Here is an 18,757-nt window from a genome sequence, read left to right on the forward strand (position 1 = left end):
GAAAGAGAGAATGGCCAACTGGAAGATATTTACAAAACTTTTCCACAAAGCAGCAAGAAGAGATAGGAATATAAATTATGTAAAACAGAGGTTAAAATACAAAATGAGAATGTTTAATATACAACTGCTTGGTAGGTCAGAAGAGAAAAATGGAGAACATAGATGAGGGGATATTTAAAGTAATGATGACTTATGATTTTTTCAGAATAGATAAACAGATCCAAGAAACAGGACATGTAAAAGTTATTCCATGCTTGCACATTATAGTGCAATAGTAAATCATCAAAAATAAAGAGAAAGTCTTGAAAAAAAGCCACAGAGATGGAACATATCATCTACAGGTGAGTAATAACTAATAGAGCAGAATTCTCAACAAGGCAATGACAGCCAAAAAATAGGAAGACAGTATCTGGTAATTGTTGAAAGAAAATTGTCACCAATCTACAAATGTGTATCAACCCACAATTGTGTATCAACCTGTAATTGTGTATCTATCTGGTAATATTATCACTGAATAATAATTAAATGGAAATGTAGATTAATGAAATATGAAGGTTTATAACCAAAAGACTAGTGTGAATTATAAAGCTTACATTTAAAAAAAGAAAAATAATACCAGATATTGGGTCTAAGATCTGAAAAGAAATGAAGAAAAAATAAAATTGTAAAATTATAAATAAATTTAAATGAGCCTTGTCTCAATAAAGTATAATAGTAGATTATTTGTTGGCTTTAGAAAAATATTTAAGCATTAGTCAAAATTGTATGTAGCGTGAAAAGACTGGTGCTGAAACATCCTAATTTTTTTTTTCCTTACTGTTTAGGAGGCAGGTTGAGATACTAAGAGTTTAAAGTGAAATCTGGATGTTATAAGAGTAAACGAAAGAAGTAGAGTGTATAAAGAGTAGAGAGAACAGTATACACAATATTATATAATTTACATCTGTAAAAATCAACACTGATGAAGTAAACCAGAAATAATAAAATCATTGGGCCTCAAGCCTTTGGGTGGAATGAGGTATAAAGAATTAAGAAGGAGATGAAATTTCTCTGAGGATTTGCTTTTTAATGTAATTTTCATTTATTTAATAAGTATTAATGTTTTACGAATTTAAAACATAAAATTAAATCTACAAGGATGACATGAATGATTCTAAACTTGGATTTAATAAAATAAATCTAACTGTATATCAAAATAACAATTATCACCTCAAATACTTACCATTTTTTGTGATGAGAACATTTGAAATTTACTCTCTTAGCAATTTTTAAATGTACAAAACATCATTATTTACTGTATTCACCATACTGCTGAATATATCTCAGAGAATAGCTACATAGGCTCTTGGAGAATTTAGGTGTTTTTACATTGTGTTTCTCCACCGTACCCAGCGGTACTGCTGAGTTGCACCTCAGAACGCTATAATTTTAGAAGTTTGAAAATAACTGACATAGGACAGTAACATCATCTTACAGATGAGACAACAGAAATATAAAAAAAAAAAGAAGTAATTTGTTCAAAATCTAATGATTTCCATCTCTATTACTGTATGTTATTGGGAAAGTTTTTTAAGCCTTTTCTTTTCTTTTCTTTTTTAATCTGTAAGGGGAGAAAATAATACCTCTTTCTAAGGTTCATTTGAGTTTTAGGAGAGATAGTATATATCAAATTACCATAGTGTCTGTTTCAGAGTAATCACAGAAGTAATTTGTTCAAAATCTAATGATTTCCATCTCTATTACTGTATGTTATTGGGAAAGTTTTTTTAAGCCTTTTCTTTTCTTTTCTTTTTTAATCTGTAAGGGGAGAAAATAATACCTCTTTCTAAGGTTCGTTTGAGTTTTAGGAGAGATAGTATATATCAAATTACCATAGTGTCTGTTTCAGAGTAATCACTCGACAATAGGTAATTATAATTATTTGTAATCAACTGACACTAAAACTCATGTCAATTGTCTAAAATAAAAGGTAGCTGGAGAGCGATGGGGTAGAACACAATTTCAACATATGATGGAGCAACAATATTTATATTTGATTTGGGAAGAAGTTTTTTAAGTTCTCCACAGATTAGGTCTGCATCAAAAGTTGCCTAAATAAAGCAGTGTAAATATTTTCCTTTTCATGGTTCATCTGACAAGTTTGGAACATAGACGTTCCAAAATAGTCATCCTTTTAAGCCGAAGCCCTTAGAGTCTCGCTACTGCCATATGCTATAAAAGTAAAGAGAACCTTCTATTATCCTATGGCTTTGTATTCCCATTTCTCCTAGAAGAGATTCTGCAAATAGGAAAGGCATAAAATTAAGCATTTAGTATTTATGTCGGCTTGCTAGATTGATTTTTTTTCATAGTGTTTATTCTTTTAAAATTCTGATATAATTCACATAATATTACTGTGCTTTGAGTGTGTCTACAAAGTTCATGGGTTGGCAACCTAATCCCCAATGCGACAGTGTTGAGAGGTGGGACCATAAAGACGTGATTAGAGCCTTCATGAATGGATTAATGCCATTCTGAGGAATGGGTTGGTTATTGTGGGAGTGGGTTCTTGGTGAAAGGATGAGTTCTTCCCCCTTTCCTCTCCGTAGCCCCTTGGTCTTGGATTTCACAGCCTCAACAACCATGAGCCAAATAAATTTTTGTTCATAATAAATTACCCAGTCTCAAGTATTCTGCTATAGCAGCATAAAACAAACTAAGAAAAACATAAAATTAATCATTTTAAGGTGTATGATAGAGTGGGTTTTAGTACATTGACAATGTTGTGCAAAAATCAACACTATCTAATTCAGAACATTTCCATCACTCTAAAAAGAAACCTCATCTTAGCCGTCACTCCCAAATCCCTCCTCCCCTCATCCCCTGGAAACTATTAATCAACTTTCTGTCTCTATGGATTTGACTATTCGGGACATTTTATACAAGTGAATTCAGGCAATATGTGGTCTTTTGTGTCTGATTTAATTCACTTAGCAGAATGCTTTCAAAATTCATTCATGTTGTATCTTAGTACTGTATTTCTGTTTATGGGTGAATAATATTCCATTGTACAGATATGCCATATTTTGTTTATCTATTTATCAATTCATGAAAATTTGGATTGTCTTCACCTTTGTCTTATTATAAATAATGCTGTCGTGGATATTCCTTTAAAAGTTTTTGTATGAATACGTGCTTCAATTCTTTTGGTCATATATAGAAATAGGATTGCTGAATAATAATGGTAACATTAGATTTAACTTTTGAGTAACTACGAAACTGTTTTCTATAGTGGCTGTACTATTTTACATTCCCACCAGCAATGTATGAGAACTCCTATTCTCTGTTTGCTTTCTAAATTATAGCCATTTTAGTGGGTGTGAACTGACACCTCATTGCGGTTTTTATCTACATTTTTAATGACTAACGATTTTGAGCACATTCTCATGTGCTTATCAGCCTCTTATATATATATATATTGGGAAACTATTTGATTAGACAGTTCTCCAAAGAATATATATATATACATTCTCCAAAGAATGGAGAATGTATATATACAATTCTTTGAATATGTATATATATATATTCTTTGGAGAACTGTCTAATCAAATAGTTTCCCAATTTTTATATCAGGTTACTTGTCTTTTTATTATTGAGTTATATTCTACATACTAGACTCTTATTAAATATATAATTTGTAAATATTTTCTCCTGTTCTCTATGTTGTCTTTTCACTTTTTTGACAGTGGCCCTTGAAGCATCAGGATTTTAATTTGGATAAAGTCCAATTTATCTATTTTTGTTGTTGTTGTTCTTGTGCTTTTGGTGTCATCTATAAGAAACTACTACCTAATCCAAGGTAATAAAGACTTACAACTATGTTTTCTTAAAAAAAATTTATTTATAACTCTTACATTTAGCTGTTTTTTTCCCCATTGAATTAATTTTGTATATGGTTTGAGGTAAGAGTCAAAATGTATTCTCTTTCACGTGAGTGTTCAGTTATCCCTCCACTATTTACTCAAATATCTACTTTTTCCCCATAGAATTATTTAGTCACCCCTATCAAAAGTCAATTTACACAAATGTATTTTTTTTCTGGACTCTCAATTTTATTCCATTGATTTTTGTGTCCATCCTTTGCTAGCAGTACATTTTCTTGATTACCATGGCTTGGTAGTAAGTTTTGAAATTAGGACATGTGAGTCTTCAATTTTTTTTCTTCTTCTTCAAGGTTATTTTGACTCTCTGGAGTTCTGGCATTTTCATATGCATTTGTTGTACTCCATAAGTTTTGGTGTGTAGTATTTTTGCTATTATTCATCCTAAGAATACTCTAATTTATCTTTTTTTATTCAAAATATTTTAACATTTCTTTGCACATATTTGTGGGATATAATGCATTATTTCAATACATACATATACTGCACAATGATTCATTTAGGGTAGATAGCATAGTAGCATAGGTTCACACCCATTAGTCTATCTCTTCTCCTCTCCCCCACCGACTTCCCCACCCAACCTCTGGTAAACATTATTCTACTCTCTACTTCTATGAGAACCACTTTTTTTTTTTTTTTTTTTTTGGTTCCTCATATGAATGATATCATACAGTACTTATTTTTTTATGTCTAACTGACTTCACTTAACGTGATGGTTTCTGGTTTCATCCATGTAGCTGCAAATGATAAGATATCTTCTTTTAATAACTTAGTATTTTTTAAATCCGGTCATCTGTTAATGGACATTTAGGTTGACTCCTTCGCTTGACTACTGTGAACAGTGCTGCAACGAACATGGGAGAGCAGATGTCTTTTTGGTATATTGATTTCATTTACTTGGGGTGTATGCCCAGTAGAGAGGTAGCTGGATCATAGGGTAGATCTATTTTTAGTTCTCTGAGAAATCTCCATACCGTTTTCCACAGTGGCTATACCAATTTACTATCCCACCAGAAATGTAGTAGAGTTTCTTTTTCTCCACATCCGCCCCCTCATCATTTGTTATTTTTTTTTCTTGTTGATATAGCCATTTTAACTGGGGTGAGAGGATATCTCACTGTGATTTTAATCTGCATTTCCCTTATTATTAGTGATGATCAGCATTTTTTCATGTGCCTATTGGCCATTGACATGTCTTCTTTTGAGATGTGTCTATTCAGGTTATCGCTCAATTTTTAAGAGGGTTATTTGTTTTTATATTAGTCTGTTTCTGTTGAGTATAACAAAATACCTGGAACTGGGTACTTCGTAAAAAAAAGAAGAAATTTGTTTCTTACAATTTCAGAGGCTAGGAAATCAAAAGTCTATGGAACACACCTGGTGAGTGTCTTCTTTGTTAGTGGCTTTACAGCAATGCAGGGGTCTCACATGACTGAAAATAGTGGAGCACAGAGAAAGAGCTCCTCATGTGCTCTCCTTTTAAGCCCTCAGAACCATGCCTCTGACCACCATTATTAATCCGTTCATTATGGCATGGTCCTACAATCTAATCACCTCTATGAGGCCCCACCTTTCAGTTACCACAATAGGACTTCCCACCTTCAACAGTTACAGAGGGAATCAAGCTTCCTACATATGAACTTTGGGGAGCACAATTCAATCAGTCCACAGCAGTTTTAGGACTTCCCACCCTCAACAGTTACAGAGGGAATCAAGCTTCCTACATATGAACTTTGGGGAGCACAATTCAATCAGTCCACAGCAGTTTTAGGACTTCCCACCCTCAACAGTTACAGAGGGAATCAAGCTTCCTACATATGAACTTTGGGGAGCACAATTCAATCAGTCCACAGCAGTTTTAGGACTTCCCACCCTCAACAGTTACAGAGGGAATCAAGCTTCCTACATATGAACTTTGGGGAGCACAATTCAATCAGTCCACAGCAGTTTTTTTCTGTCGAGTCATTTAAGTTTCTTATATATTCTGGATATTAGCCCCTTGCCTGATGTGTGGTTGGCAAACACTTTCTTCCATTCTGTAGGTTGTCTCTTCACTTGGTTGACAGTGTATCTTGCTGTACAGAAACTTTTTAGTTTTATGTAGTACCATTTATGTATTTTTGCTTTAGTAGCCTGTGCCTTTGTAGTGTCATCCAAAAAATCACTGCCTGCTACCATTTCATGTAACATTTCCTCTATGTTTTCTTCTCATAGTTGCATAATTTGGGGTCTTAAATTTAGGTCTCTAATCCATTTTGAGTTGATTTTTGTGTATGGTGAGAGATAAAGGTCTAGTGTCAATCTTCTGCATGTAGATATCCAGTTTTCTCAGCAACAGGTGTTGAAGAGGCTGTCCTTTCCCCATTGTATATTCTTGGCACCTTTGTCAAAAATCACTGGCTATTAAGTGTAAGGGTTTTTAATTGTTCTGACCCATGAACATGGAATATCTTCACATTTATTTGTGTCTTCTTCAATATTTTTCACCAATGTCTTACAGTTTTCATTGTAGAGGTCCTTTACTTCCTTGGTTAAATTTACTCCTAGGTATTTTATTTTTGATAGCTATTGTGAATGGAATTACTTTCTCGATTTCTTCATTGGCTATTTCATTGTCAGCACATAGGAAGGCTTTCTGCCACTTTACTGAATTAATTTATTAATTTTTTGTAATTTTTTGGTGTAGTCTTTAGGATTTTCTATGTATGTGATCATGTCATCTCAAATAAGGATAGTTTGACTTTCTCATTTCCTATTAGGATGCCCTTTACTGCTTTCTCTTGCCTTCTTGCACAGGCTAGAACTTCTAGTACTATGTTGAATAAGAGTGTGGAAAGTGGGCTTCCTTGTCTTGTTCCAGATCTTAGAGAAAAACTTTCCAATTTCTGTCCATTCAGTACAATATTAGCTGTGGGTTTATCATATATGGCCTTTATGATGTTGAGGTACATTCCCTTGATACCTAATTTGTTGAGTGTTTTTATCATGAAGGGATGTTGGATTTTATCAAATGGTTTCTCTATGTTTATTGAACTGATCATATTTTGTTTCTTTCATTCTGTTGATATGATGTATCACATTTATAGATTTGCATATGTTGAACCATCTTTATATACCTAGGATGAATCCTACTTGATTATAGTGTACAATCTTTTTATAGTTTTTCTTTCTATTGACTTTTGAACCAGGTTATTTAGAAATATATTGTTTACTTTTCACATATTTGTGAATTTTCCAATTGTTCTTCAGTTATTGATTTCTAATTAATTTCATTGGAGTCAGAGAAAAAATACTTTGTATAATTTCAATCTTTTAAATATATTGATACTTGTTTTGTGACCTAATATATGGCTATCCTAGAGAATGTTCCATGTTCACTTGAGAAGAATGTGTATTTTGCTTTGGATCTATGGGATGTTCCACAGGTATCTGTATAGGTCTAGGTAGCTTATAGTGTTGTCCATTTTTTCTGCTAACTTACTGAACTGTTAGTTGTTGTATCCATTATTGAAAGTGGGGTATTAATGTCTACAGATACTATTTTTTAAATGTCTATTTATTTATCCCTACAATTCTGTCATGTTTTGCTTTATGCATCTTAGGGCTCCTATATTAGGCATATAAATGTTTATAATTGCTATATCTTCTTGATAGATTAATCATTTTGTCATTAAACAATGTCCTTTTTTGTTTCTAGCAACAATTTTTGCCTTAATGTCTATTTTGTCTCATGTTAATATAGTCTGTCCAGTTCTATTGTGGTTAATGTTTGCATGGATATTTTTTCTATTATTTTAGTATAATCAACTGATAAGGAGTACATGGCTCAGTGTTAAAGATCTGTTTACCTTTTCCTTCTTTTTAACCTACACCAATAGACTACTTCCCATTGGTACAAATCCTTAGTATTCTGTATATTTTCTGAATACAACAGAGTGAATTAGAAATTAATAACTAAATTCTGAATTTTAGTGCTCAATAATATTTGTTTAATAAATGTTATACAGTGATATATTAAAGTGGTCTTCCTCCCATCAGTTGATACTAAATTCTCAATTTTTTTTCTTTCCCACAAAGAAAACAACTAAATCAATTTTCCCACTTCTGATTTAAGTACAAAGTTTTCATATGTATTTTATAATATGAAGCATTTGTTGTAAAGGATAACAATCATTAGGCAAGTAAGTTCATCTCTCTTGATCTCACTTTCCTCACCTGTAACATGAAAGGATCTGATTTGAATCTCTAAGCAGCCTGATATTCTTTATTAATCTGTGCCATAGATTCTGTTAAGTCTGAGATTCATTTTTTTATGTTTTATAGAATGAATAATTTAATTTTTCTAGAGTAATATGTGGTCCCTTTCAGAAGTATTAGCATTCCAGGATATTGTTAGAAACACAATTTGTTAGGTCCCATTCCAGACCTACAAAATCAGATATGCTGTGGGTGGGACCCTGTAATCTGGTTTTAACAAGACCTTTAGTGGATTTGGATATAGCTGAAGTTTAAGAACCAGTGTCCTAGAAATTCTCTTGACTCTGCAGTAGGAAAGAATTGACTAACCATTTTCTCCTTACAGCATCAGCTCCTGGGTACTGGGGTAAACCTCTACCTCTTCCTTATATATATGAAATAGTAGACTTTGCAAACATGCAAATTAGATCAGACATTATTTTCAGTTCCAAAAACTGAATTAAAAACATTGAATCTGGAATTTTGAAATTAGATGATTATAAGAAATTCATAAATCATACTTAAACATTTGTTGCATAGACTATTTCCCAAACTCATTACTGAATCCAGAATATCTTTATTATGTTACACTCAAGTAATTACATATTACATTAATTGAAATAAATCACGTAATTTCCTTGGTTCTCATTATTTGCATTCATATAACAAAAGTGATCTCAATGAAAACTTCTAGCTATTAAAATTGTACATTCAGATATTCAACAATTTAACACTAGGGATATTAGAATACTTAGCACTACATACACATAACATATAATAGAGGATCAGATTATTGTAACATTTCTATCTTGATGTTTTAGCAATTCAAACACATATCCCTTATTTTAAAAGTGTCTTAAAGACTGAGTTTCAAGGAAGTCTATTTAAGATAAACGAGCACATTTTACTTTTATGAGAAAAATTGAACAATATTTTTGGGACCATGTTCTTTGAAAGTGGCATTATTCAACCAAGCATGCAAATGTTCATCCTTTGATAAGCTTCAGTAGTTAAAACCACTTCCCAGGAGAATATATAAATGAAAGGGATTCCTGTTTGTTTCCTTAATTCAAAAGCACCTGTCTTGAAAAAGATCTGTTGACACTTTTTTCTTAAGAAACTCTTTGTCATGAAGATTCATCTCTTTTTCTTTTTTCTGCTCTTTTGGGTCACAATTTTATCAGGTAACATGAAAATATTTTGAATGAATTGGAATGAATTCAATTTGACTGAATTTGAGGAGACAGTAGTTGTTTCTTGGTAAAAGGTATGAAAATGCCATAGGAATTAAGAGGTTATTATACTAAGTGTAATGCAGTATTCTGGACTGAACTCTAAAACAGAAAATAAGACAATAGTGGGACTGATGAAATATGAAAAATGTGTAGTTTAGTTAACAGTATTGCATCAATATTAATTTCTTAGTTTTGATAAATGTTACCACGATTATGTGAGATATACCAAAAGGAGAATCTGGCCTCTATACATTTGCAACTATTCTGTAAATGTAAAATAATTTCAAAATAAAAAGAAAAAAAATGAGATCATTGCATTGGTTCCATCACCTTCATCCAGCAAAAATTTTTCCAAATCTATTCTTGATGCATGCTATACCTTGCTGGAAAAATATTATTTAACATAATCAACTAGTAAGGGATAAATGGCTCAGTGTTAGAGATCTACTTACCATTTCCATTTTTTTAAACTTGTGCCAATAGACTACTTCCCATTTGTAGAAATCCTTTCTTAGTATTCTGTTCTTGGTACTGCAGGCAAATTATATCCCTTGTTGGCCTTTCTTTAATAACTTTTTGCCACTGCCTTCTGTCTTTGAATACTACAGATCACGTGAATGTAAGTATACCTTGCACACAAGCTATGTTTTTGGTGAAATTCCCCCCCCCCCACCACCACCAAAGGACTATTCCTTCACATCAGGTATATAACAAGTTTCTCTTCTCCTGAACTGCACAGAAATAGAATAAGTGCTGGAGAGGGAGAGATCATTGAGTCCACTCCCTTCCTCTTAAACAGCTTGAGGTGAAAAGCTGAGCTCTAGTCTACCCAGCTTTTGATAGTGGCAATGAAATCAGACTCATATTCACCAACTTTCGGTGACAATACTCCTTTTCAGTACTAGGCTGATTTTTTTAAGCCTAAGAGGCCTGGAGACTAAATTAATTTATTCTTTCATTTTGAGTAATCTAAAAATTCACACCACAATAAACTGATAAATTATCATTTAAAGGCTGCAAGTAAATAAAATTCAATATTGGGGCAAACATCAATAAAGTAACAAGGTATTGCAGTTAATTTAAGTAAAAGAACAACTTCCTTTCCCTTCATTCAAAATTGTTCAAAATTGTTCAAAAAGGATCTCTGGATTTTATTCCAACTCCATATTGGGACAAAAATAATTCACACAGCTTTCACTATGTAGTAAATCTTTTTCTTCTAATTTTAACAATAGCTAACATTAATAAATCACTATGCTAAACATTTTAATTGTTTTAGCTTACTATTTATAACAGCTATATGAGGTACTCTTACTAACTAAAGTTATTTATGCACTTATTCAGCAAAGTTAAAAATCATTTTGCCCTGTAGATTTAGAAATTATAAGCCACTTGGTGGATATACTGATATAGAATACAACGTCAGTGTTAATACATTTCTGTATATTTTTTTCTATATTTTCAAAGTCAGGCTATTGTCTTCTTTTATTGTTCATGGACCAAACCTTCAGAGAACTATTACCAGTAAAAAAACAAACAAACAAAAAAACTCACATTAAAAAGAAATCAGAATACATATTTTCTCCACAAAACTAGAAGAGGTGTGATATGGACTATATAAATTTTTAAAATATTATAAAGCATTTAGAATGGTGTCTTTCACCTTACAGTTCACTAACATACAGAATTTGAACTAAACTGAAAAAAAATAATGTCTTATGTATGACTCTTTGAGAGTTCCTCAATTTTTTTTTTTTTTTTTTTTTTTTTTTTGCATCTCATCTTCAGTCTTCTAGATAATGAAAGTTCCCATTCATATTTGAGGTAGGAAAATTCATTTTTTTCCACACTCAGTTACAGATGAAAAGATGTTTACATGAAAGTTCTTAAATTTTCTGTGCAGGGGAATTTCTATTCATTGTTTATTCTCTAGAGGTTATAAATGCACAGGAAGTCTAGAAATGGAGTACTATTTCCTCATCCCTTTCCTTTCACTTTGTTTGCCAAATTGAAAAATGTTTTATTGCCAATAATCACTTTTCTTTAAATCTAACCTGTACTTCGAGGGTAGGATAGTATAGATTTGGGTTGAAAGTGTAGTCATGATTTTTCTCCTGATTTCAAAAAGGTTAATAGCAGCCTAAAGAATAAAAAAGCAGGTGAGTGAAAATAAAAAGAAATTGTGGTTGAAGATTTATTTTGAGAAACATCTTGTCCAGTTCTAGCTTATATATGAAGAGTGACTTTGTACAAATATTTGAAAAAATTCTCTATCATGTTAGAATGGTATAATGCAATATGTGTGATACATGCAAAGTGCTATGAGAGAGAAATGAGGGAGAGATTACTTTCCTGAAAGAGATCAGCAGAGACTTCAGAGAGAAGTTAGTGTTTGAACAATGTATCTGCGGGCTGAGATGATATTTGCTTGGCTTATCACAGTATTACTAAAACAGCGGTTAGTGGTTATCAGTGAGGCGTGACTGAGCCCAAGGGAACACTAGGCAATGTCTGGAGACCTTTTAGATAGTCACAACTAGTACCACTGGCTTCTAGTGGGTAGAGGCCAGGGATGCTGCTAAATACCTTACAATGCACAGAACAGCTCCCCAGAGCAAAGAATTTTCCAACCCAAAAGGTCAATATGGCTTAGGGTCAGAAACTCTTTCCTAGAGTTTGACATAGAGCTTGAAAAGAAGTATAATTAACAGATACTAGTTGAATGTGTGGCTGGATGCTTGCAAAGATGACTATTGGGAATCGAAGAACACAAGCTTTGGGACATGTTTAGAGGTAGAATGAGGAAAAAGACAGTAATATTTTGGAAAGGTGAAATAAGACACAGAATGAATAGGGAAAGGGGTGAGGTCAGTTCAAGGTGAAATATTGAACAGTGTCAAATGTGACATAATGCTTTTCTAAAGTGAGTATAAATCAGGTTTCTATCACTGGCAAATCACATATGGGTTTCATTATAATAACTCCTTAGAAAATGTGTAATAAGTAATGATATTTAGAAGTGAACATTTAAATTGTGCAAATTAACTATACTTTCTTCTATGCTTTTGTTTCTTTAAGTTTCATCATATTCTGCATTGCTTCAGTTATAGTGCGATGAGAGCCAATATTAATAGAATAACTAGGTTTTATAACAGCTGTTTATACCACCAACATGGGTATTGTAGGTCTGAGTCTATGTAGTCACCAATAGGCATCACTACTCACCACCATTTCTCAACTATTGGAAATGCAGACAGAATGTCTAGGCAGAAAGTCTTTAAAGGGACTGATTGGAACAGCAAACCTTACTTAATGGGAGAAAACAGTAGACAAATGTACTTTCTTTCATCTATGCTTTATATATGAAAACATTTAAGTCACCTCCAAAACTTAGAATACTTCCACTAGTGTGTTCTCCTTAATCTTACTATATGAGTAGTGTGATTACTTAGAGAATGCAGTGGGTATACAAGAAAGGCTCCAAACAGAGAATTTCTGAAAATACATAAGACAAGGTAAAATTGAAAATATACCATCAAAGTATATTTGACTTGGAAAATGTTGTATAGCCTATCAGACCAACATCCCCCAAACCCCCAAGTACCTCCAAGTCCCCTAAATAATAAACTTCTACTGAGAGTCAATCTCCAAGCTTCAAAACAAAACATGTACCTATACTTCGAGCTCTGACTATACAATGTAATTTTTGTTGTGCCAAATTTTGTATTTCTTATAATGTGCAAACTTTAGTTGCAGTTGTACTCTTTTGGACTTGAAAAAGACAAATGTCTTTTACGTGACAGCCTGTTAAATATTATCAGAACATTTTCCTGACCCCAGCTACAAATCTCACTTGTTCTTTCATGATTGAGGAGAAAAGGATTCAGGAGCAGTAGTTAGTAAAATTTTTCCAGAAATGAGCCAGATAATAAATATTTCAGGTTTCAAGAAGCCTATGATCTCAACTGTGTCATTTTAATGCAAAAGCAGTGTAGACAATGTGTTTAGAAAGTGTGTCTGGCTTTGCGCCGATAAAGTTACAGTATTTACAAAAACAGGTGTTAGGCTGGGTTTGGCCCCCCTATCATAGTTTATTGGTTTTCAATAAAGAGGATTTACAGCACAATGATTGGGAGATATTCTTTTTAAGTTACTGTTATTTCAAAAATTTTGTGGTAAAAGAAGAAAAAGACATCACTAGCAAATTTAGAAATCATGTAATGGCCAACAATGGTTGTACCTTCTAGTCTCGCCCATTTTATTCTTTCTTTTTTTTTTTTTTTTTTTTTTTTTTTGATTAATGCTGTCATCAGACACATGTCTAAGTTAGATAATTTCTTTGGGGAAAGTAAATCTCAAAATATTCAGAGTTGCGGGAATTCAGACAAATTGCCTACCATTGCCTAACTCTTAACACTTTAGAAAAACAAAATCAAGCTGCGGTGGAATCCCTTAAAAAATCATAAAGTACAACATTCAGTCTAAATAATGTTTGTGAGAGTAGAAAAAGGGGCAGCCTAAATACAGTTAGATAATTGTAGAGATGAAGCCTGACAGAAGATAAATTATGGTCACTTTTTTACTGTTGACCTTGGGAACTTTCCTTGAGTCACTGCCCAGTCACTTGTAAGACAGCAAGTTGGAACACCTGACTTAGGTTCAAGATACTTCCTGATTTCTAGGATGTACCTTGCACCAAGTAACAGTAAATTCACTTAGACTTTCTCCAATAGGTAAAGGTTTTCAACTCTATGATCTTTCGCTTTTTAGACTTTCTCCTTTTAAAACACAGTTGTATCACAGTTAGATTGCTAATTTCAGTCATTCTTTCCTTCTTACAGCCAAAAAGAGATATCCTGAGTATGGTAGCTTGGATTTGAGGAGAGAGTGCAGAAAGGGTAATGGTCGATGTAAAAATGAGTGCCAAGAATATGAAGTTAGGATTGCTTACTGCATAAGACCCGGAACTCATTGCTGCTTGCAGATCTAAGGATGACAGAAGAAGAGAGAGACATGCTCCAAGAAGAGAGGACAAATGTTACTAAGTCTTTCCAGCACATCTTTCAAGGCTTGTGTGTCCATAATACACAAAAAATTAAATAAAATTTAATATTGAACCATTCAGAAGTCGTTCTATGTCACACATATCTGGTGCCTTTGCATTGCATTTTTCACCTGATTACTTGGTACCAGAAGTAAGCAGAATTTATTTTATGAAAGTTTCTCAAGAACGACTCAAGTTTCTATGTGCCTTGTTTTAGTTGACAAAAGCAATGTTGTGGGAAACCCTGGGTCAAAGAATTGTAGAATTATATTTCTGAGGTACAAGCCTCCAGTGAAAATGTACTGTTATTTTACTGGATATAGATTATCCATGAAAAAATGTTGATCCACTGTGAATGGAAAACTAGACATAGAGAGTGCAGATCTTTCTCATGTAACAGACAGAGCTGATGAAAGAGGATGACCAGAATGTAAGAGTGAAAGAGCAGAGGAAAATCACAACCAGTTCTAATTTCTACTCTTATTTATTATCAATTACGAAAAAATGTGTATCAAAAATAGGAGAGGGAGTAAAAATTTCAGAAAAAAAGAGACTGTATGTAATTAAAAATTTTGACCAAGGAAGTCAGAAACCATGGCTAATAAGTTAGTGCAGCTCTTCAGTCCTGAGATATGATCCTGCCTCAGAAGATACACAACAAAAGGCAAAAGCAGTAACCTTCACTTTTCAGCTTCACTCTGTCTCATTTCCTCTTCTATTGCCTCTGAGGGTCCACAGTATTCTACCCTACAACACTCTCAACAATACATCTGTACCATACAGTTTCCATTCAAAAATGCTAATTCCATTTATGAGTTTAAGAATACAATTCACCAATTTGTATTAATTCAAATTCTCATTAAGAAACATCACCAATACCACAACACAGTAATAAAATAGAAGCTACCCTCCCCACAACCCCACCAAATAAAATTAAATAATCTCTTGGCAAATTAACTAAAGAAAAATAAAATTTCTTGAATGCATACATGTGGGCCAAACTAGGACTCAGCAAATGAGGAGAAATCAAAAAATTTCAGGTACCAGCTCTCTTGGTATTTTTATTATGGCATTTTTGTGAATCCATTCTATTTTCCAAATGCAGCTATGAGATCTAAATATGTTCAAACAGAGCATTATCTATAACAATGACTTGCATGGGGAAATAATTTTTTCCTATTTAGATAAAATTGCTCTGTATATAATTCCATATGTAATTTATATATACTTTTGTCACAAGGGACTGATTAATTTTCACCGTTTTAGTTTAATAAACATATTAGTTTTATTATGAAATAATTCTTTACTAAGCACATATTGTAACATTACATGTATTCACATATTATCTTTCACAGATTTTAATACTGTAAAATTGTCTTTGGCTGTTCACTGTGTTCCCTTGCAATATTCATTTATAACAAGGGTTCTCAACCTCAGCACTATCCGTATTTTGGTCCAGATAATTGTTGTGGGAGGTATCCTGTTCATTGTGTGTTTAGCAGCAGTATGTTTCTTAGCATCTCTAGCTTTTACCCACTAGATGCCAATAGCACCCTTTTTCCTAACTGTGATAATCAGAAATGCTTACTTACATTATCAAATATCCCCTTTAGGGGCAAAAATCATACCTGGCTGAGAACTACTGATTTATAAAGTTAAGCATTCATACTCACAGAAATTTAAAAAATAAAAATGGAAAAAATAAATCAGTAACATTTTTAGGTAACTATAACTCTGTGTCTTTTGAGAATAATTATCTATTTGAAATTGTCATATATTTTTACATATAGGCTAGAGAGGATATACTGATGGCCTCAGAAAAAAATCAGCCTAAATTTTGGACAATGAATATACTATCCATGTTGAGAAGGAGATTAGTAAAATTAAATGCTTGATATGAAATTTGATTATTACTATTCATCTTACCTACCCAGAAACTGAGCCATCTCTATATCAAGACCTCTAATGTGGAGGCCTAATATAATATTAATATGGGGAAAACAAGAATTGGCCTCGTTAGGGGCCACCAAGTAATTGAAGATGGTGACAGATTTTCTAGAAAACAACTAAAGCATCTCTGCACATAAACTAGGCTGTGCTAAGATTACTGGTATGCACTCTATTCTTCAGTGATTTACTGAGAGAAACCAAAACCATCTAAGTTTCTGAGATGGTCTTTCTTGTATAGTCAAGTGTATATTCAAGCCACCAGCCTCTCCTTCAGCTCAAAAAACAAATGTCAGAAAGCTAGAAAAGAATGTGAACCTATGTGTATCAACTATGAAATTCATATCATTCCATGAAGAAATCTTCCAAGTGCTTTCTCTGTGTGATACCAAGATTGAAACTCTAGAAGCCACTTTGAGAAGCTCTACAACCTGTTACCTTAAAGAGATAGTGTTACTAATTATTCTTTCCCCAGAATTTATGTGTCTGACTTTTTAATTTGTTAATAAAATTTTTTAAAGTAAAGAAAAAAAAAGACAAATACTTACAAATGGGAAGATGTCTGGCAACTTTCTTGATAATGCGTTAGAATTCTCATTGTATGAACTGACATAAAAACTAAATAATCTTAAACTAGTTAGTTCTAAAAACTGGGAGTTTTACATTTTGCCCTCCTTTGACCCTGAATATAAATTTCCGTGATCCTGTGTATTTCCCTTTACTTTTAGTTTTCTGTGAGTCTTGATTAGCTGTGATTCTTGAAATAGACCACCAAGTGTTGGATATTTTTGCTGTTATTTAATAGTTCAATACCCACATGAGTCAATTAAAATCATTATACTGAAATAAAATTTATTACTCTCAAATTCCAGCACCAACTAGGAAAATAAGAATTAGAATCCTATCTGATATCATGCCCTCAAATTCAACCTATTTGAGGATTTGTTTCACTTCAATGTCCTGGGGTGAGAACCAAATCTAATTCCAATTAGCAATTTATTTATTCAGGCAACCTTTAATTAATGGCTTAAACTAGGAAAATAAGAATTAGAATCCTATCTGATATCATGCCCTCAAATTCAACCTATTTGAGGATTTGTTTCACTTCAATGTCCTGGGGCGAGAACCAAATCTAATTCCAATTAGCAATTTATTTATTCAGGCAACCTTTAATTAATGGCTTACTTCTTCCCAGGCATAATGTCATGGGTTTTAGATTTAGAGATATAAAATATCAGTTCATGTCTTAAGGAACTCATATTGACTCACAAAGTTCAAAAATGAATAAGATAGGGAATGTTCTCACAGAAAGATAAATGTCAGTTTATAGCACATATAACAATAGTTAGACATTGTGTTCAACATGCTCTAAAACATTCAATAAACATTCATTGAACACCTACTATGTGTCTGGCAGAGTCCAATAAGATCGGGACACAACAATAAACAAAATAGGTATTATTCCCTATCTTTGTGGAGCTCATATTCTAGTGGGTAGAGACAAATATAAACAACAAACATAATAAATAAGCAAATTATATAGTATATTAGAAGGTGATAAGTGTTACAGAAGGGGAATCAAACCAAGGTAAAGGGGCCCATAATTGCTAGCTGGCTGTAGTAATTTTAAATATACTTTTTCATGGGGCTCTATCGAGGAAGTAACATTTGAGCAAAAAGCTGGAAGAAGTGGTCATGGGAACACACTTGAAATTTGTGAGGAATGCCTGGAAGACAAGAGTTGCTGGAAATAGTGACCCAGGAGGAGAGTTCTGGGAAAGGAGTTCAGAGAGGAAACTTGTTAAGAGATCACCCAGGGATTGTTAGGAACTAGAAGTGATCTTGACTTTTAAGACTTTTATTCTGAGAGAAATCCAAACCAGTTCTAGCTGGAGGAGAGACATGATTTATTTCTTGTTTCTTTGTTTGTTTTTTAAAAAGACATCAATGAAGTGCTTTAATAACATAGGAGTCCATTTAAATAATATAGACAGTAAATTATGGTATCTCATTCCAGAGTGATAACAATAAAAACATTGAGAAGTGGTAGGATTCTAGATATGTTAAAGGCAGAGTTAGCTGAATTTTATGAGCGATTGAATTTTGGATATGAGACAGAGAGAGGTCAAGAATGACTCCACAATTCCTTGCCTGAGCAACTGGAAAAACTGAGTTATTCCATTGACTAAGACAGGGAGAATATTAGGTAGAACAAGTATGGGTTGGAAGATTAGTTCAATTTTGGACTTGTGACGTTTGAGATAGCTAATAGATTTGACAATTGTTTATGTGAAAACAAAAAATAGAATACCAGAGTGGATATAGTAATCCATTGAGTTGGCAAGAGGGACTGACATCTAATGCATGGTTTGAGG

The 18,757-nt window shown here is 33.0% G+C and overlaps 1 protein-coding gene across 1 annotated transcript; it reads left to right on the forward strand.

Moving 5' to 3' along the window:
* The first annotated feature begins 9,241 nt into the window (after positions 1-9,241).
* Positions 9,242-14,515, forward strand: LOC103602954 (beta-defensin 110-like). Its single transcript, XM_008587414.1, has 2 exons — positions 9,242-9,340; positions 14,233-14,515. Exons 1-2 carry the CDS (start codon positions 9,286-9,288, stop codon positions 14,379-14,381), a joined length of 204 nt encoding a protein of 67 aa, XP_008585636.1. The 5' UTR covers positions 9,242-9,285; the 3' UTR covers positions 14,382-14,515.
* The last annotated feature ends 4,242 nt before the right edge of the window (positions 14,516-18,757 follow it).

The sequence above is a fragment of the Galeopterus variegatus genome, unplaced genomic scaffold (genome assembly GCF_000696425.1).
Source record: "Galeopterus variegatus unplaced genomic scaffold, G_variegatus-3.0.2 Scaffold4376, whole genome shotgun sequence".
In the NCBI taxonomy this organism is placed as follows: domain Eukaryota; kingdom Metazoa; phylum Chordata; class Mammalia; order Dermoptera; family Cynocephalidae; genus Galeopterus; species Galeopterus variegatus.